This window comes from Myodes glareolus, chromosome 2 (genome assembly GCF_982192425.1).
Source record: "Myodes glareolus chromosome 2, mMyoGla1.1, whole genome shotgun sequence".
Taxonomy (NCBI): domain Eukaryota; kingdom Metazoa; phylum Chordata; class Mammalia; order Rodentia; family Cricetidae; genus Myodes; species Myodes glareolus.
Window position 1 is genome coordinate 96,802,708 of NC_142027.1, and position 21,974 is coordinate 96,824,681.

The 21,974-nt window shown below is 40.9% G+C and overlaps 1 protein-coding gene across 2 annotated transcripts in view; it reads left to right on the top strand.

Moving 5' to 3' along the window:
• Crkl (CRK like proto-oncogene, adaptor protein) overlaps positions 1-21,974 on the top strand; it is a 42,912-nt gene that overhangs the window by 7,476 nt on the left and 13,462 nt on the right. For both annotated transcript variants that reach the window (XM_085684507.2, XM_048452377.3), the window contains exon 2: positions 17,051-17,516. In XM_085684507.2, coding sequence (XP_085540633.1) covers positions 17,051-17,516 — 466 coding nt within the window. The remainder of the gene's footprint in view (positions 1-17,050; positions 17,517-21,974) is intronic.

A 21,974-nucleotide genomic window follows, 5' to 3' on the forward strand; every position in this document is an offset into this window, starting at 1 on the left:
TAACCCCTTTCTTCTAGCCTTGACTCTACAGCTAGAACCATGTGGCTGGAGTTGCCAAGCTCTGCTGCTTGCTAGGGCTGGAACATGACCCCTCATTCAATTACATCTGTTTTTAATATTTTCCTTCACTGCCTAAGCTTGATTGTTCAGAGCTTTTGATGCCTGGAAACACCGTGTTTTATTAGCCAGTACCAAAGGTCCATAGGAGCCAATGCCATCATAAGAATGACTTTGCTTGTGCTGTTCATTATGGGTTAGGCCTTTATGGACATTGCTTTGTCTATGCTGTCTATTACAGGGACTATGATCACCTTACCTTTAGTGATTCAATGCTGCCACCTGGCCCCTGCTACTTCAAGACCCCATTAAATCTATTGCATTTAATTCATCTTACTGAGCAGCAGCATGCATGACCCTAAGGATTGGCACAAGGAAAAGGGTGAGCCCTAAGGGACATCAGTATTATCTTGCCTGGCATTTCCTTCAGAGAAAATCACTGCTGTTTAGCAGACAGTGAAGGATTAATTTCCTCAGTCAAATACTGGAAAAGACAGTATTTCAGGGGGTGGGGGTGGGAGTACATCTGCTGAGGGTGGGGAGACTGCTTCCTCAGGTGAGATAAATCCTTGAGAATCTGAGGGTACAAGTTCTCAGCTTCAGTAGGGTCTTTCCACACATCTCCATCCCAAGATAAAGGATCCCATTCTTTACCAATTAATACCCTTACTTTAACTGCTAGCACTTTCTGAGGCTGGTACTTTATTTTCGTTGTTATTATGTCAACCTTATAATGAGAGCTTCAGTTTGAATTTCCACAGAGCAACTTGAGCTCTGTGACTGCCGGAGAGAAGATTCTCTTCTGGCACTCACTTCAAAACCTTTAGATCAGTAGTTCTCAACATTCCAATTCTGTGACCCTTTTAATACAGCTCCTTACATTGTGGTGACCTCCAAAAAATAAAATTATTTTTGTTGCTACTTAGTAATTTTGCTGCTGTTATGAATTGTAATGTAAATTTATCAGATATGCAGGATATCCGATATGCAACCCCTTGCAACAGGGTCATTTCATACTAGAGGTCATGACTCACAGGTTGAGAACCACTGCTTTCGACCTAAATGCCTATCTGGATCTGATCAATTTTATCACTGTGTTCTTTATTGTCCTTCTTTCTCAAAGCTTATTCTTTCCCTTTGCTAATTTATGCAGAGATGCTAGGAACAACCATTGGTGTCATCACTTTCCTTACTTTCCCACAAACTGTTGTAAGTTTTATATACGATCCATTGCCGCTCACAGTTGAATCAGGATAATCAGATACATTTGTTTCCTTCAGTTTGTAATATACTTCACACCATGGCTTTCAGTAGAGGCTTCAGTAATTGTTGATGTCAGCAAATAGGAAAACCTATTCCAGATACTTAAAAAAAATCTACCCTCATACTTTTGTACTAGAACCACTCTTGGTACCAAAGTCTGTATTAGTTAGGAGTCTCTAAAGGAACAGAACTGATAGAATGAATATATATACTATTGTCCAACTAGTCCAACAATGACTGACTGTGAATGGAAGGTCCAGTAATCTAGTAGTTCAGTCCACAAAGATGGAAGTCTCAGCCGATCTTCAGTAAACGCCAGAATACCAAAGGGTTAGACTCTAATGTCAGTTAAGGAATGGCCTTTCCAGCAAGAGTAAGAACAAGGCAGGCTAAGATAGCAAGTTTTCTTCTTCCATGTCCTCATATAGGCTGCCACCAGAAGGTGTGGCCCAGATTAAAGGTGGATCTTCCCACCTCAAAAGATCCAGATTAAAGTAGTAAAGTGGATCTTCCCACTTCAAATGATTTTAGAAATCATTTGAAAAAAATTTTTTACAGGTATATCCAGCTGCTTGGATTGTAAATTCCAGATGTAATCAAGAATAGCCACCTTACCTTGCTTTAAAAAGTACAATATATTTTTCAACAATTTTATACATGTAAACAATGTATCTTGATCATGTTCACCTCCAACTTTCCCCCATTCCCCTGAGTGTCTCCCAACACTTCCCCCTTCCCTCTTCATATCCTTTCTTTGTTTTTAATTTTTGTAACACACTGAGTCCAGTAGTGCTGCATTGGAATACTGACTGATTTTTGTTGACTTGATTATGTGCAGGTGACCACAGCTGCTGGGAGTTCATGAGTGCATTGATCATGTCATGCCCAGAAGACAGCATTTCACAGCATCCTTCTCCATTGTCCAACTCTTGTGTTCTTCTATGACCCATCTTCCATGGTGCTCCTTGAGCGTTATTATTTGAGGGGGTTGATTTAATGTCCTACTGAGTGCTCAATAGTCACTTATTCTCTGTAACTTTGACCAGTTTTGAGTCTCTGTATTAATAATCTTCATACCACTATTTAACCAGTGGACACATTCTGCCTAGAATGTAGGTGTTGAAGCTTACAGAGTTCACTACTGTAACAACCAGGAGGGAAATTTTCAGATCTGTTTTAGCATGATTTTTCTGTTTACTACAATGAAAATGTGCCTTCAGCAATAAGAATACCATCTAGCTGTGGAAAGTAATAGTGAACACTGGCAATAGCCTGTGTTTGTTGGGGTGCCTCATAGGCCTAGACCAGTAGCTCACAAGGAGTTTACCCCTGGCACTGAGATTTTCATTTAATAGTTCATGTTTTCTGGGAGCAGCAATGTCCACCCATGCCTAGTATATGTTCAGACTCATTTAAAAAACTTTGTATTTTTGTATCTTTTTGAGGCAGGGTCTCTCTATGTATCCCTGCCTAGGCTCAAACTCACTGGGGTCTGTCTGCCTCTTTCTCCAAAGTGCAGGGATTAATGGCATGTCCCGCCATGCCAGCCAAAACTCCCTTGAAAATTATATATTATTTAATTTAAAATTATTTTATGTGTATGAGTATCTTGTCTGCATGTATTGCCAGTGCATCATGTTCATTCAGTGCCTGTGGCAGCCAGAAGAGGGTGTTAGATCCCTGGAACTGGAATTACAGACAGTTAGGAGCCACCATGTGGGTGCTGGAAATCTCTGAAGACTTGCCAGTGCTCTTAGCTCATAACCATCTGTAAGTCCAGTTCCAGGGGATCTGATGCTCTCCTCTGGCCTCTTGCAGACACTGCATACACGTGGTACATGAGCATGTATGCAGGAAAAACACACATGCACATAAATAAATCTTAACAAAATCAAATAATTTTTGTTTTTAATTCGTGCCCATATTTATGTGGGCATGTGTTGTGGGACTGCAAACTGAAATAAACCCTTTTCCTCCCCAAGTTGTTTTATCACATCAACAGAAATCCTCAGGTTTATGGGAATTGGAGTACAGATTAGATTCGGTATGGGTGCTGGCTGTCAAACCTGGACCCTTTGCTAGAGCAGCAAGTGCTTTTAAGCCGACTCATTTCTGTAGCTTCCAAGAATCTATTTGTGTGTCTGTGTCATATGTGTCTGTGTGAGTGTGTCATGGTATGTGTGGAGGTCAAAGGACATTTTTAAGAAATTGTTTCTTTTCACTGTGGGATCAGATTCCAGTGGTTAGGTTTAGGCACAAGTACTTTTACCTACTTAGCCATCTCACCTGGCTGAAGGGAGCTTGTGTTGAACTTGCAAAGAGTGAAGTGTTGTTGGTCTGATGGCTTTATTGCGAAGAAGGTAGGGACTGCATAATTTAAGAACCTTAAACTTAGATAGGTTTGTTCAGATAACCAGGCAGAGCAGGGATATGCTTAGCAAGAGGAATTATTCACGGAGGTAGAGTGCTGTTACTATTGGCCTGAATGAAATACCAATACAGAGAAGGGAAGAAGACTTAATGAATGCCACAGAGTGGAGACTGGGTGTATGTCTGTCTGCACATGTGCTTAGATAAGAGAAGCCCTGAGTTCAGTTTTTGGCCCAGCAGCAAAAATTGTTAATTTTTAAAAAATGATAAAAAAAAAATAGACATGGATTTCAGTGGTAGAGTACTTGCTGCCTCGCATGAGTGAGGTCCAGGGTTTAGTCCTCAGCTTAGAATTGGAAGATGAATACTACAAAGAGGTTGTTACCTAGAACAGGCAGAACATAGACACATGCCCGTAATCCCAGTTCTGTGAAACCTGAACCAGGAGAATTCTCCACTAATTTGAGGCCAGCCTGGACTGCAGAATAAAGATCCTGTCTCAAGAAAAGGAAAAAGATGGCTACTGTTGTGGTTTAAGTGAGAAATGTACCCCACGGGCTCATGCATTTGAATACTCAGTCTCCATTTGGTAGTGCTTCTTAGGGAGGTTGCTCTTGGTCCTGGTGTAATATTATACAACAGAAAAGTAACTTAACAGTTACTTAGGGAGGTTCTGGCTTAATAAAGGAAGTAGGCCATAGGGTTGGGCTTTGATAGTTTGTAGTCCTGCCCTGCTTCTGCTTCCAGTCTCTGCTTCCTGTGTGCAGTTGAGTTATATTTCTCACTCTTACTCTGGCCACCTGATACTCTGCCTCTCCTGCCGTTATGGTCTCTAACGCTCTGAAATAACTCAAATAACCAATAAGTTGTTCTTTTTATTTGATTTTGTTAAGATTTATTTTGTGTGTAAGTTTTGCCTGCATGTATGTATGTGCATTATATGTATGTCCGGTACTCGGCCAGCAGAGGGTTTGGATCCTTTGGAACTGGACTTATAGCCAGGTGCGAGCTGCCGTCTGAGTGATGGGAACTGAAGTCAAGTTCGCTGAAAGATCAACTTTTCTTGACCTGAGCCTTTGTTCCATCGCCTGTAAATTGTTCTTGGTCATGATGTTTTATCACAAGCAGACAGTAATTAGTACAAACTCCTAAGTTCACTAGATAGAGCACTTGCTCTGAAAGCATGAGGACTTGAATTCAAATCCCTCACATAAAAATCTGGGTGTGGCCAGTCATGGCGATGCACACCTTTAATCCCAGTACTTGGGAATCAAAAGCAGGCAGATCTCTGTAAGTTCCAGCCTGGTCCACGTAGCAAGTTCCAGGATAGCCAGAAGTACATAGCAAAATAGTGAGACCTTGTCCCCCCCCCCCCCCGCGCCCAAAAAAAAAAAAAGCATAGCTGTTATGTGCCTGTACCCCCAGCATTTGGGTGACAGGGGACAGGTAGATCCTAGAAAACTTGCTGTCCTGCTAGCCTAGCCAAAGAATAGTGAACTTCTAGTTCACTGAGAGACCCTGTCTCAAGGGGGAGACGCCTAATGTCTTGCTTGCTCAGGCCTTTTCATGCACACACATAGGTTCATGAACCCACACTCTCACATGTATGTATCATACATAATATGACATATACATACAAATAAAATAACAGTAATTTAAAAAATAGTGAGTGCCACTATGCCCAGCATTAAAAAATAAAAACCATTTGTAGCCTGCAGACCCCAAAGACTGTATAATCTACCAAGCACTTCACAGAGGTTTGCTCTCTTTGAGATGGCCTTCAGCAGAGCTTCTGTTCCCTTGAGAGCCAGGGGTGTGCTTTTGGAGAGTGAGGAGTGGTCTACTAACCCACCTTAAGCAAATTTTTGGAAGGGCTAGTTTTTGTATTTTGTTCTTTGACTTCACATCTGTATGCATTGCTTTCCCATTTCTGTGACTAGATACCTGACAAGGAGCAGCTTGGGGGAGGAGGAGTTTATTTCAGCTCACAGTTTAAGAAGGAAGGGGATACAGTCACCATGACTGGGAAAGCATGGTGTACAGGGTCTTGAGGCAGAGAGATGCCCACGTAGCCTCACAAGTATGTAGACAGGGAGTAGACAGGATGTGGAACCTGAGGATGTGCGTCTGGTACGTGTGCTTCCTCCTGTGGGGCTTCCCCACTCACAGGTTCCAAGTAGTGCTGTCACCTGGGGACCATGTGTTGAAACACACGAGCTTACGGGGACATGTCACATTTAAAACACAGAATAAGACCTTATTCTGACTTTTCAAAATTCATTCTTTGTTTGTATGGAATGCTTTTGAATTCTATCATCTCCTGCCCTGACACAATACTTATGCTTTGTGCTTAGTTTTATTGTTTTATTCCAGTTCTCTGTCTAAATTATGGTCTTTCAAAAACAAAAAGCTGGTTTTATTCATATTTTTGGTCTCATAAATAGTTAATATGGCCTGGTACATAAATTTTATTGTTTTGGGTCCACAATCAAGGTGTGATGATGATGCCCTCATTTGTTTGACTGTTTGGAGTTAATGTTGCCTATTCATTTATTTTTGGGACAGGATCTCTATGTAGTTTTGGCTGTCCTGGAATTCACTATGTAGACCAGATTGGCTTTGACTGTTTAAATGTTTAAAACTATACAGATACTATAATAAATACCCTTGGATGAGAGCTGAAATAGAACCGTATGGAATACACCAAACATGGAATAGAATCTCTGTGCTTCTTGAAATAGGAACAAGAATATGCTTTTAAGGCATATGTGCATACCACACAAGAGTTTGCCTTTCAGCAATTGTTGTGGATTTCTCAGATACATTGGCATAAATTCTTTATCTGAAAGGTACAGTTTGTTTTGAGGCTATTTAGCTCAGAGTCAGTGAGTGAAGACTTAATACAGATTTTCTGGGTGGATGTCTACACCCTATGTTTTTGCCTATCTTGTCTATAAAATGTAAGTGTCAAAATCTGTGCCTCTGGGTTATTGTAGTTTTTAAGTCGTGTCACCAAGACCACAGACCACAAGCTTGTTGGTTTATGCTTGCAGTTCCAGCATTTGGGAAATGGAAGCAGTAGAACTGTAAGTTAAAGGCTAGCCTGGGCTACACATTGTGAGACCATCTTTACAAAGAAAGTCCTTAGGGCTGGGGAGATGACTTCGTTTTTTAGAGTATTTGTTACTCTTGCAGAGGACCTGGGTTCAATTCCCAATACCCACATGGTAACCCATAATCATCTATAACTCAAGTTGCAGGGGATCTAATTCCTGGCCTCTGAAGGTAGTAGGCATACAAGTACATTTCACACATGCAGACAAAATACTCATACATATAAGCTAAAATAAATCTTTTTTTTTTTAATAAATCTTTTAAGAAAAAAAAAGTTTGGGGCTTCAGACATGCTTCCTCAGTTAAAAGCACCGACTGTTCTTCCAGAAGTCCTGAGTGTGGTTCCCAGGACACATGTGAGGCATCTCACAGTAACTTAAGCCCCACAGCATCTGCCTCCCCAGACACTTGGATTCATGTGCACATATACATATGTACATAATTAAACATAAGAAATAAACCTTTGAAATAAACAAAAAGCTTGTTAAACTGTTTACCATTAATAAATATTAACTCTTTGTTTTACTGCTCCCACTGTCCATTTCTAGGTGGATTGGTATAAGCTATTTGCTTTTGATTGATAAGAAACAAGGAGCGGTGGTGGTGTATGCCTTTAATTCCAGCACTCAGAAGGCAGAGGCAGGCAGATCACTGAGTTGGAGGCCATCCTGGTCTACAGAGCTAGTTCCAGGACAACTAGGGTTACACAGAGAAACCCTGTCTCAGGAAACAACAACAACAAAAAAAATCAGTGTTTTAATTTAGGGCATTTGCAGAAAATCTGATGTTGAGAAAATAGGCCTAATGGGAGTGTATGTGTGTATATACTATGCTCAAGATCACAGGTTCAGTTCCCAGTACCAAGAAAAAGAGAAAAGAAACCAAAACTATGCTCAAGGGGGTTCATAACATTGAGGAAACTTGGAGCTGGAGAGATGGCTCAACAGTTAGAGTACTTGATGCCCTTGCAGAGTGCCTGGAGAAAATTAGAAAAAAAGGACTAATATCTAGAAGTGCTTCCTTGAATAGCCTTACAGAATAAAGTGTCATCCTGCCAGAAAGGTAATCAAGAAGCATGTCAAAATACCCATGCTAACATTAAGTAAAGAAATTCTCATAGTGAGGTATGCAGGACTTTAAGAAAGCCATAAACTCTCTGGGCATGGTGGCACACCTTTAATCTTATCACTTGGGGAGTCAAAGGCTGGAGGATCTCTGTGAGTTTGAAGCCAGCCTAGTCTACATAGTGAGTTCAGGACAGTCAGGACTGCATAGGGAGACTATCTCAAAAACAAAACAAAAAGTTTCAAAGGCCAGCAAGGTGGTTCAGTGGGTAAAGGTGCTTGCTATCAAACCTGACAACCTGAGTTTAATCTCTGGAATCTACTGGTAGAAAGGAGAGAACTAAGTCCTGCAAGTTGTTCTTTGACCTCCATGTGCACTTCGAGGAATGTGCACGCACACACAAATACACACTAAATAAACATAAAACGTGTCAGGGTAGCTATATTACTTAGGTCACTAATCAGAGGAAATAAAATGGGCAGTAGCTAAGTGAAGATAACATACATTAGAATAATACATGAATGATTAAACCAGTAAATCCCATGTCCCTCAGTACAGTGCTAGAATGGGAGTGGTAATGGTCTTGCTGCTGAAGCCATCTCCTAAGGAGGTGCAGACTCTGATTAAAACAGATTCTTTTCAATCTGGTATAGATTCTGTGCTTCAGGAAAAAAAAATTGGAAAGGTGGTGGTAAGTAGTCCCCCCCCCCCAAATCTGGCACATTTGCGTGTTTTCTGAATATTTCCTGTGTGAAGAGAGACTTCTGTACTAGTTTTACATAGGCTGTTACTGAAGAACAGGTATTATGCTTTAAAGGCCCTTGTTTTCCTTAACTGGTGTTGGGAACAGAACCCATAGTTTTGTGCTGCCCCGTATCTGGACTGCATTCCCAGCTGGGACTCTAGAAGTGCATTCTCCATGGCAAATACATGTTGAGTATGTAAACACAGTGGTAGTAGAGCCTGTGACCTGATGGTTGTAAATTTTGCAGTACAGTGTTCATTTTAATGATTAGGTAATCATTCTTGTTGTAGATAGAATTTGGGAATCCTTTAAAAATTTCGCAAGCATATACGCCCTTTGCTTGGATATTTGTATATGTGTGCATGTGGATGGGTGCAAGTGCATTGTGTGCTTTCATGTGAGAACCAAAGGTTGTCTTCCTCAGAAATATCTCTTCAAGGTCTGAAGCGATGACTGTTTTAGTTAATTTTTAATGCAGTGGCAAGAAACCTTGATGAAGGTGACTTTATAAAAGGATGTTTATTGGGGCTCACAGTTTCACAGGTTTAGAGTCCATGACCATCACAGTGGGGCATAGCAGCAGCTCATATCCTGATCCACAGACACAAGCCAGAGGGAGAAGGAGGAAGGGAGAGAAAGGGATATAACTGGAATGGCATGGGCCTTAAGAAACATCAAAGCCCTCCAATGACAAATCTTTCCCAGCAAGGCCACACCTCCTAATCCTTCCCAAAGAGTTCCACTAAGAGACCTAGTATTCAAATATATGAGCCTATGGGGGCCATTATTCAGATCACTACAATGGCTCAGCAGTTAAGGACACTGGTTGCTCTCCCAGAGGACCCAGGTTTGATTGTCAGCATTCACATGGTGTCTCAAAACAATCTGTAACTCCAGTCTCAGGAGATCCGACATCTTCTGGCCTCTGCAGCACAGCACACACATGGTACACAGACATGCATGCAAACAAAACACCTGTACATATGATGAAATTTTTTTTTTAATTACTCTTCACCTTTTGTTTTAACTTACTTATTTTGCAAGGGTTGGGAGTACATTGCCACAGCATCCATGTGAAGTCAAAGGATAGCTTTCAGGACTGGGCTCTTAATTTCCATCTTAATTCAGTCAGGATTTCATGTTCTGAGTTCAGAGAGTACTCCAGGCTAACTAGTCCTCCAGCTTCTAAGTGACTCTTGTCTTGACTCTCATCTCACTGTTGGTGTAGGAGGTTCTTCTGTTCATGTGTTGCTTTCATTGGTTAATGAATAAAGAAACTGCTTTGGGCCTGATAGGGTAGAACTTAGGTAGGCAGAGAAGACAGAACTGAATGCTGGAAAGAAGGGCAGAGTGAGAGATGCCATGGATCTTCTGCCTGAGATGGACACCGGTTAGAATCTTGCCGGTAAGCCTCAGTCACATGGCGATACACAGATTAATAACAATGGGTTAAATTAAGATGTAAGAATTAGCCAGTGAGAAACTAGAGCTAATGGTCCAAGCAGTGTTTTAATGATACAGTTTCTGTGTGGTTATTTCGGGGGCTAAGCTAGCTGAGTGGCTGGGAAGAACAAGTAGCCCTCTTCTTGTAACACACTGTAGGAGTGCTGGAGTTATAGATTCATGCCACCACATCCAGCTTTTGATGAAGGTCGCAGGCATCACAGGCATATAGGCAAGCTTGCACAGCCAACACCTTTGCCTCATTGAGTAACTTCCCTGGCACCTCTACCTTCCTTTTTGAGACTTACCAAGCCTGTAGCTCCCTGATGTGCTACAGTGACTGGCCATGGGATCTCCACCTCCCCTGTGCTGACCTTACAGGTACTTCAGGCTGTGCCTGATGTTTCACTTAGGCGCTAGAAATGTGAACTCTTGTTTGTGCGTGTGTCATAACCACTTTAATGGCCATCTCTCCACTATAGGGCGAAGGCTTCTTGTTTGTTCCTGCCTACCCAGAACTGAAATAATCACACAGAAGCTGTGTTAATTACAACACTGCTTAGCCAGTAGCTTAGGTATATTTCTGGATAACTTTTATATCTTAAAGTAACCCATTTCTTTTAATTCTATGTATCGTGCGGTAGCTACATGGCGTCTCTGTTTCTCCACCTATTCTTTCGCTATATCAGATTTCCTGCCTGGCTATATTGTGCCCTGCTATAGGCCCAAAGCAGCTTATTTATTATCCAATGGTAATAAAACATATTCACAGCAAGAAATCCCACATCACCTCCCCTTTTCTGTCTAAATGAAAAGGAAGGTTTTTATGTAAATTTTACATAGTAAAATTACATATAACAAAACAGGTATCAAACAAGAATTACAGTTACAATATTTATATCTACTTTATCTTTTATCATAACTAAGGAAAACTATTAATTATAGCTATCTATTCTTCAACTCCATCAAAGACCCCAGAAGGATATATTACTTAACAAGAAGTGCATTGTAAGCAACTTCCAAAACTCTAGAATTGACAGAGACATCTTGCTGCCTAGGTAGTCACCCAAAGTTCTTCTGTAACATTGGAGCATTCATCTTAAGCCTACAGGTACATAGTATCCGGCAGACTTTTCCATGAAGCAGGAAATTTGAAAGTCTGTTTTGCCTTTATTAACAGTTTGTCAGTCACTTTCTTCTGTATTCTGTAGAATGTTGGCAGACTCTTCATGACGTAGAAACCCTGAAGGACAGTCTCACCTTTAAGCAAGTTCAGCAGTCATTTTTCTATGGCTCCTGCATGTCCAGTTCATACAGCATGCCATCAAACAGTCCAGGCAAAAGCAGTTTCTTGCCTAAATGGCTAGATAACTCCATAATCATCCTCTTGGAGTAGATTGGTGCTTCCAGGAGCAGATGTGTCTCATTGTCATGAAAAGGTCTAAGTTCTTAAACATTTTTAAATGCCATATTCTGTTAGTCTTTGAAAGGTTTGAAGAAAAACTATTCATCTGAAATAGAGATCTGTACATCTAGAAAACTGAACTAACATGACTACAAGCTTGACTATTATAGATGACTATTAAGCTGTACTTAATTATATGTTACATTTTTAAATGAACTGCACAAACAATACCTCAAACAAGAACAGAAATACATATAACAAAATTGATCTTAAATTGTATCTAAAAACCAAGATCCATACCAATGCAAAGGATTCATCTCTATAGCATATCCCCCTTTAAATGTAAACAAACATTTATAAACAATCATTTTGGGAATTTGAGTGTTGTTCTCTAGACTACTTTCTGCTGATTGGGGGCATTGTTAATCAGATCTTTTGTGGGGTATGCTGTATGGTAGGTCCATCTCAGCCAGCAGTCCTGAAGCTGTCACGGATGTTGGACCATCTAGGCCATTGCTTCAGAGGGTCTTGTTTGATCAAACCATATTAGCCAGTAATGAATCCACATATTAGCCAGTAATGAATTGTCTCTCTGCACTTAATCATTTACAGTCAAAAATTCAAAGAAACCACAATAATATGATCCAGACTCTGTGTGACTTAATGTGACTTATTTTTTTTAAATATTTTATTATGTATACAATATTCTGTCTGTGTGTATGCCTGAAGGCCAGAAGAGGGCATCAGACCTCATTACAGATGGTTGTGAGCCACCATGTGGTTGCTGGGAATTGAACTCAGGACCTTTGGAAGAGCAGGCAATGTTCTTAACCTCTGAGCCATCTCTCCAGCCCAATGTGACCTATTTTTATGTGACTTATTTTTCTTACTCTATTACTTTTTCTACTAGTTTAATAATTATTTTATTATCTTCACTCCTTTAATCTATGACTATCCGTACTCTTTTATATTATAACTGTCTATACCCTTTTTCATCTCTCTCCCAAGCCTACGTACATTTTAAACACATTGTGTCTCTTTTAGAGATCTTTTATGTCTGAATCTGTTCTGTTGTGTATTTGAAATCTTTTTCTGACAAAGAATATTTTGAAATGGTAATCAGTGTAGTCGTTGTGGTCCTCTCTTGGCCCTTTAACATGGTGGAGGTAGTTCACCATCAACTCTGGCACTGCAGGGAGGGAGCCATGCTCATCACTTCAACTTTGGTAAGCAGTTGATCCCCGCTGCCACCAAGTAACTTGCAGCATGCTGCCGACAAACCCCATTCAAGTGCTTAGCCTCCTGAAAGAGCCAGAGCTGTTTGTGCAACTAGCATGAACCAGAAAATTTTCTTAAAGGAGCTGCACAGCTTTTGCTGCTACCACTGAGTCAAGAAGCCTTATCTGAAATGACTTGTGCCTCTGTTTGTGTCTAGCAAGCAGAGCCCACTGGAGAAAATGCTGCTACCAATAAGCCGTGCTTAACTGTTTTGTGTGTGTGTGTGTGTGTGTGTGTGTGTGTGTGTGTGTGTGTGTCTTTAGAATTCCTTCCCAAGCTCTCTCATATTTTATGTGGATATGTCAGGGCCATGTTGGCATGCCATTCTGTAGGCAGAGACTACTTGTTCCTTCCCGGCTACCTAGACCCAAAATAGTCACACAGAAACTATATTAATTACAACACTGCTTGACCAATAGCTTAGGCATATTTCTGGATAACTTTTTTGATATTTATTGAGCTCTACATTTTTCTCTGCTCCCCTCCCTGTCTCCCCCCCCCCTTCAACCTTCCCCCAAGGTCCCAATTTACTCAGGAGATCTTGTCTTTTTATACTTTCTACTTCCCATGTAGATTAGATCTATGTAAGTCTCTCTTAGTGTCCTCATTGTTGTGAAGTTCTCTGGGATTGTGGTTTGTAGGCTGGTTTTCTTTGCTTTATGTTGAAAAACCACCTATGAGTGAGTACATGTGATAATTGTCTTTCTGTGTCTGGGTTACCTCACTCAAAATATGTTTTCTAACTCCATCCATTTTCCTGCAAAATTCAAGATGTCGTTATTTTTTTTCTGCTGTGTAAATTTTTCTCCATTGTGCAAATGTACCACATTTTCCTTATCCATTTTTTGGTCGAGGGGCATTTGGGTTATTTCCAGGTTCTATGACAAACAAAGCTGCTATGAATATAGTTGAGCACGTGTCCTTGTGGCACGATTGAGCATCCTTTGGATATATACCCAAAAGTGGTATTACTGGGTCTTGAGGAAGGTTGTTTCCTAATTTTCTGAGAAATCGCCTCACTGAGATCCTAAGGGCTTGTACCCGCTGGCATTCCCACCAGCAATGCAGAAGTGTTCCCTTTTCCCCACAACCTCTCCAGCATAAGTTGTCATCAGTGTTTTTGATCTTGGCCATTCTTACAGGTGTAAGATGGAATCTCAGAGTTGTTTTGATTTGCATTTCTCTGATGACTAAGGATGTTGAACATTTTCTTAAGTGTCTTTCAGTCATTTTAGATTCCTCTGTTGAGAATTCTGTTTAGATCTGTATTCCATTTTTTTAAATTGGATTATGTATTCTTTTGGTGTCCAATTTCTTTTATTTATTTATTTATTTATTATGTGTGCAACATTCTACCTCCGTGTATGCCTGTAGGCCAGAAGAGGGCATCAGATTTCATTACAGATGGTTGTGAGCCACTATGTGGTTGCTGAGAATTGAACTCAGGACCTCTGGAAGAACAGCCAGTGCTCTTAACCACTGAGCCATCTCTCCAGCCCCCTGGTGTCCAATTTCTTGAGTTCTTTGTATAGTTTGGAGATCAGACCTCTGTCTGATGTGGGATTAGTAAAGATCTTTTTCCATTCTGTAGACTGTCGTTTTGTCTTGTTGACCGTGTCCTTTGCTTTACAGAAGCTTCTCAGTTTCAGGAGGTTCCATTTATTAATTGTTTCTCTCAGTGTCTGTGCTTCTGGGGTTATATTTAGGAAGTGGTCTCCTGTGCCAATGCGTTCAAGTGTATATAAGGTTCAGTGTGGCTGGCTTTATGTTGAGGTCTTTGATCCATTTGGACTTGAGTTTTGTGTATGGTGATAGATATGGGTCTATTTTCATTCGTCTACGTGTTGATGTCCAGTTATGCCAGCACCATTTGTTAAATATGCTTTATATATATATATATATATATATATATATATATATATATATATTGCTTCCTTGTCAAAAATCAGATGTTTAAAGATGTGTGTATTTATATTTGGGTCTTCTATTTGGTTCCATTGGTCCTCCTGTCTGTTCTTATGCTAGTACCAGGCTGTTTTCAGTGCTGTAGCTCTGTAGTAGAGTTTTAAGTCAGGGATTGTGATGCCTCCAGAAGTTGTTGTACAGGATTGTTTCGGCTATCCTGGGATTTTTGCTTTTCCATATGAAATTGAGTACCGTTCTTTCAAGGTCTTTGAAGAATTTTGCTGGTATTTTGTGGATAACTCTTATATCTTAAATTAACCCATTTCTATTAATCTGTGTATCACCACATTATTGTGGCTTACCCATAAGGTTCCGCCCGGCATCTGTCTCCTGGAGCAGCTATATCAGATTTACTACCTGGCTATATTATGCTCTGCTATAGGCCCAAAGCAGCTTCTTTATTAATCAATGGTAATAAAACATACTCACAGCATACAGAGGAGAATTCCACATCACCCAGTTTTTCTTTCTTATTGTGTTCTTTGTTTCATTTTTCCAGTAAAACTTCCTTAAAACAGTTTAAACAAAAGAACAGTGGAGCAACCCTAGAGAATCTAAATAACAAGGTGAACCCTAAGAAAAATATATATAGATCATCCACCTGGGAAGGGAAAATAGACAAGATCGCCTGACAAAATTGGGAGCATTGCAGGTAGTAGAAGGGAGTGGGGAAGAGGAGCAGGGAGGAGAACTTGAGGGAATAGTATAGTCAAGATGGAGAAAGGACAGAGATGGAGTGCAAGGAAAGAGATATTTTGATTGAGGGGAGGCCTTACGAGATTAGCAAGAAACCTGGCACTAGAGATTCCCAAGAGTGACCTTAGCTATGACCCTAGGCAGTAGTGGAAAAGGTGTCCTGTATTCAGATTGATGGATATCTTAAATGTCACCATAGAACCTTCATCCAACAACTGATGGAAACAGAGGCGGACACCCACAGTGGAGCACTGGGCTAAGCTCCCAAAGTCCAGTTGAAGTGAAGGAATAAGAACATGAGCAAAGAGGTCAAGACCATGTTGGGGACACCCACTGAAACCGTTTACCTGAGCTAATGGGAGTTCACCAACTCATGCTGGACAGGGAAGGAACCAGCATAGAACCAAACTGAACCCTCTGAATGTGGGTAACAGTTGTATGGCTGGGCCAGACTGCAGGGCAACTAGCAGTGGCACCAAGATTTGTTCCTACTGCTTGTATTGGCTTTTGGGGAACCACTCTCTGGATGGATACCTTGCTCAGCCTAGATAAAGTAGGGAGGCCTTGGACCTTCACCAAAGCAATGTGTCTTACCCTCTCTGAGGAGTGGATGGGGGTTGGAAGGTGGAGGAAATGAGAAGAAGGGAGGAACTGGGATTAGTATGTAAAATGAAAAAAAGATCGTTTGTTTTCTTTGAAGAAAAGAACAGTGGAGGACTGTTTAGAGAGTCGTTCAACTTGAATTTTCAAAACTTGCATTAAAATAGAATTTATCTGGTTGGATTTTGTTTTCATTTGAGACAGCTCAAATTCAGGGTCTTGTACATACTAGGCAAACACTCTCTCTTCCTCCCCTTTTCTCACTCTTTTTCTTTTTGAGGCAGGGTCTCACATGCACCTCTGGCTATATGGCCTGGAACTTGCTATATAGATCAGTCACACTGGCCTTAAACTTAGAGGTCTGCCTGTCTCTGCCTTTCTAGGGCTGCTTTAAAGGTGTGTGCCACCACACTCAGCTCCCTCCCCATCCTACTACACATTTGGCTTATTTTTGTGGTGTTTATCAGCTAGGGGAGGAGGGTACAGACGTGTATGTGGTCAGAGGATAACTTGATGGAGTTGGTTCTCGCTACCATTTACATTGATTTTGGAGTTCAAACTCAGGTCATAAGGTTTACACAGTAAAGGTTGTACCACTGAGCCAATTAACTGGCCATGATTTTCGTAGTTTGTGTCTGTTGTAATTAGGGAACTGTGCAGGATGTGAGCCATCAATGAAGAGTTTGAGGAAACGTATCTGTGATGGCTGTAACAAAAGAAGTCAGCAACAGAACTTAAGAGTTAAATAAATTCAGATCAACTATCTGAAAACAAAACCTTCTCCGAAACACATTGTGGGTGATGGTGCGTGTATCTGTGTACACACATGACATATTTAAGTATTTTTAAGTTATTGTTGTAGACTATAGAGAAGATATTGTTATAGACTATAGAAAGTACAACCAGAATGTATGATGACAAAACATTCTTAATTACTGAGAATATAATGAAGGAACAGTTTATTATAGAGGAAGGTGGTTAATAGATTTTTGACAGATACCGATATAGAATAAGACTTTTCTTCAGAATAATTCTGTTTCTCTCTTAAGGTATCCAAGCCCACCAATGGGTTCTGTCTCAGCACCCAACTTGTCTGCAGCAGAAGAAAATGTGGAATATGTACGGACTCTCTATGACTTTCCTGGGAATGATGCTGAAGACCTCCCCTTTAAAAAGGGCGAGATTCTAGTGATAATAGAAAAGCCTGAAGAACAATGGTGGAGTGCCCGGAACAAGGATGGCCGGGTTGGGATGATTCCTGTTCCTTACGTTGAAAAGCTTGTGAGGTCTTCGCCACATGGAAAGCATGGAAATAGGAATTCTAACAGTTATGGCATCCCAGAACCTGCTCATGCGTATGCTCAACCTCAGACCACAACTCCTCTACCTACAGTTGCCAGTACTTCTGGGGCAGCGGTCAACCCTTTGCCATCCACACAGAATGGACCTGTCTTTGCAAAAGCAATCCAGAAGAGAGTACCCTGTGCTTATGACAAGACTGCTTTGGCATTGGAGGTAAAAATCTATAAAGGCTGGCCCTTGACCATGGGTTTTCATTTTTAATTTTAAGTTAGTCATCCCTTTAAAGTCACTTATTTTCTTGAGAATTGGCCTGGGGATTTCAGAGCTTACACTATTAATGTCTTGTCCTTTCCTAGTCGTCATGTCAGCCCAGGTTCCCAGCCTGCCTGCTCTCTTTTCTGCTCCCAAAGCTCATAGGTAGTTGGTTTTCTTTCCAGCAAAGGAAATAATTAGAAAGACCCATTACCTATGAGCTAAATTAGCATTCAGAGATACAGTACTAGTTGTATAAATCCATATCTCTGACATTGTAATTAAGGATCAATCCAAATAAAATGTCTTAAAATTTAACTAGGCGGAGAAATGAGTTTAAAATATATCAGCCCTTGCTTGTTACAGATTTTGTAAGTCATAACAGTATGAAGTAGAACTTAAAAACTGTTACTGTCATGGTTTTGTTTTGGGACAGGGTTTCCCTTTGTAGCCCTGTCGGTCCTGGAACTCGATCTATAGACAGGACTGGCTTGAAGTCAGAGATCTGGCTACCTCTGCCTCACTGGTGCTGGGATTAAAGACCTTTGCCAACATTAGCATTGTTTCTGTGACTTGCTTAAATAAGACAGAAAGTCCTGAAGTTGATGAGGTTATTGGAGAGGCTGCTGTCTTAAAAATTTGAGGTTTTTTTATTTGTTTGTTTTGGTTTTTTCAAGACAGGGTTTCTTTGTGTAGCCCTTGTTGTCCTGGAACTCACTCTAAAGACCAGGCTGGCCTCTAACTCACAGAGATCTGTCTGCCTCTGCCTCTGAGTGCCGCAATTAAAACAGTGCACCACCACTCCCTGGCTTACAAATGAAATTTCAAGGAACATTTCTTGAGCAAACATATATTGCTTAGCATTTCCTTTTTGCTTGTTTAAGTGAAGCAACAACATAAAAATTTGTTGTGCTGGGATTAAAGGCATGCAACACCACTGCCTAGGGTAGCCTTCAGTTCTTGCTTCTCCCACATCTGCATTTAGATAGCACATATTGCGTGGTTACAGATAAAAGTCAGCTGTAGGGATAGAGAGATAGTTCAACACTTAAAAGCACATATTGGTCTTGAAGGGGTCTGGGATTAAGTTCTCAACATCCACGTTGAGCAGTTCACAGTGGTTTGTAATTCCAGCTCCAAGGGGATCCACTGTCTCTGGCTTCTTCAAGCACCTACACGCACACACCCATAAGTCAAATAAATGTATTTTTAAAATTAACCATAATTCATTTATATATAACTTTCTACTTGTCTTTGAACCAGGAATAATATCTAAGTGAGTTAGATTTGAAAATTTGTTTCAGGGTCAGTGACTGTATCTCTTCTTTTGACTAGAAAAAAGAGTGTTCGCCTTATGTTTGCAGCTTACATCAGGGACCAGGATTGAGGAGGGGTCCAGTTGTGTTTAGAACAGGAAAGAAACCAGAATAAGAGCCAGGCAAGGTGGCACTTGCCTATAATTTCAACACTCAAGAGGCTGAGGCAGGAGGAGTGAGGATTTGAAGTCTAATTAACTGATCAGACTTCTGCCATCATGAAACAAGTGTGTCTCACTCTCCCTTTTTCCTCCCTCCCCCTTTCTTTCTTTCTCATTTTGTCTAACACACACACCCCTCTTAGAGATGGGATCTCATTATGTAGTCTGGCTGTCCTGGAACTTGCTACATAGACCAGACTGAACTCAAAGATATCCACCTGCCTTTGCTGCCCAAGGCATTTGCTACCACACCTGACCCTTTCATTATTATTATTTTATATGTATGGTGTTTTGCCCGTATGTCTCCTTTACATATGTCTGTGCACCGTGTACATGCAGTGCTCTTGGAAACCAAAAGAAAGTGTTGGATCCCCTGGAAGTAGAGTTACAGGTAATTGTGAACCACCACATAGGGGCTAAGAATTAAACTCGGGTCCTCTAGAAGAGCAGCCAGTGCTCTTAACTGCCGAGGCATCTCTCCATCCTCTATACACCCCTCTTGACTGGTCCACATCTCACCGATGGATCTTTGGGCTGGTTCTGGGTGTGGTAGCACATACTTGTAATCCCAGTACTGGAGAAATAGAGGCAGGATTAGGAGCCAGGCTAGATAATAAGAGACCCTGACTCAGAGAAACAAAACAAATGAAAATGAAATACCATCTTGTTTGCCTTGTGGCTTCAGCCTTTTGAGATAGTTGTCATCTCATAATAGAACTCAGAATACATTAGGGTGAAAGCTTTCAGGCACTGGTTCATTGAACTCTGATTCTGTTTTGTTTTGTTTTCTAGACAGAATTTCACTATGCATCCAGGCTAGCCTTCAACTCTGTTGACTGTCCTTCTGCCTCAGCATCTTTGAGTGCTAAGATTATGAGACTACACTAAGTATGCCTAGCTTGATCTTTGATTCTAAGAGAATGTTTTAGATGGTATCTGCTGTATGGATGCATTCCTTGGTATGTTCAGAATAGGGCTGGAAGATAGTGTTACAGAGGAATGGCCTGGAGCTTTTTAAGAGAGCCAGACTAATAACGTATATTTTAAGCTAACAAACATACTTGGTGGTTACACAGCTCCCCTACCCTTTCAAACTCCAGTTTTCCTGACGCTGACCCAGCTGTCACCAACCCATCATCACAGGCTTTATTTGGTGCTTCACTGCAAGACTCTGTTAGTGGAACCTAAAAGACCTTTACTGCTCCACTGAGGATGTTTCTAACCAAGCTGTTGGCTATAGCATAAGAAATAAATGTTCCTCTGCTTGTGCTGTCTTCTAAAACTATTCAGATAGTAATGCCTGTCTGATCTTGTTAAGGAAAACAATTCTCTCTTGGGACTGTTCCAAGTAGGTTATTAGTGAAAGTATTAAAATTAAGTTGAGGAACATTGACAAAAGTAGGGCAAAATGTACCAGTAATTGGAACTTCTTTATCCCCTTGGGTAGTATTAAGGAGAAGAATGAGCGCTGGTGAGCAGTAGTCCCTAAATTATTTCACAAATTTTTGTTCTTTTGTTTTTTTCTTGTAAAAATATTTGGGGGTGGGAATGTAGATCAACCCTCAGTTTGATTTCCAGCATTACAAAGTTTAAATAAGTCAACTTTCAAAAAAATTCCCTTCAGTAGAGACAGTTTAAAAAATATTAGCTATTTTCCTCTTGCTTCTCGTGAAGTGACATGTATAAAAGAAGTGTAGATGCGTGTCCTTACTCCTTGGCGACAGAGCTAGCCAGGTCTGTTGGTGCAGGCCTGGAATTCCAGCTACTTGAGGGGCTGAAGCAGGACGATAAAAAGGTTAAGACCATCCTGGGAATCTCAGTGAGACCTTGTCCCAAAAAGTTAAAAAAAAAAAAAAAGTTGGGGTGTCATTGAGTGGTAGTTTCATCTCCAGTATGAAAGAAAGAAAAAGGAAAGGAAAGAAGACAGTAGAGCTCTCCATCGACCTCCGTGGAGCCACAGAGGGTTGTTATGAAAGCCCATCCTATGCCGCAGGAAAGTTCCCAGACTGAGGGACTCAAGCTAGCCTGCCCTTTTTGAAAGATCTGTATGTAGTACACCTGAAGGCCAGAAGAGGGTGTCAGATCCCGTGGTGCTGGAGTTTCAGGCAGTTGTGAGCTGCCTGACATGACTAAGCTTTCTGCTGAGCCATCTAAAGGATCTCTAATCAGAAGACAACAGCTGGAGCAAGAGTGCTGTTGTTATAGAGTACTTGTAGTCAGAGCTACTTGTCTGGGAAGCAAGGTAGGGAAGTAGCATGGGCCTATTTTACATCCTGGCATTTATGGATATAGTTTTGGGCAAATTCCGTAAGTTCTCTTAGCAACCTGGCTGGAAACATTGATGTTTATCCATTATCTGTCCATTCATATAACTAACTAGAGTGGTGACATCCAAGGAGCTGGCCACTGTGAAGAAAGGGAGACTTGGGGAGCCGGGATAGGCAGGTGGTCTGAAAAGGCTTCTTGGAGAACGTAACTCTGGGATTGAATTTTGGAGGATGACTACAGCTAGCTGGTGAACCAGAGAAGGCAGGGGAAAGAGTATGCAGGAAGGGCCTTGAAACACTACTGAGTAACTGCCAGTAAATGCACATAGAGAGCAGGTCGGGTAAAGGGCCATTGTGGCCAGAGACAGCAGGAGGAGCAGGTTTTCACATGTTACAGAAGAGCTAGTAAGATTTACATTTTTCTTGGCATTGCTTTTATTCAAAGTATGAAACAATCAGTTTCTCAGAACTGGTTTTTGAAGTTGTGTCTCCTGAGTAATTTTAAATTTCACAGAAAATGCTTTATTTTCTTCTAAAAAGACTTTCACTCATATTCTAGTATGTGTTTATTACTAAAAAGAAAGAGAAGAGCCAGGTGTGGTGGTGTACACTTGCAATCCCAGCACTTGGAGGTAGAGAAAGAAGCATCAGGACTTGAAGATCATCCTGGGTTAC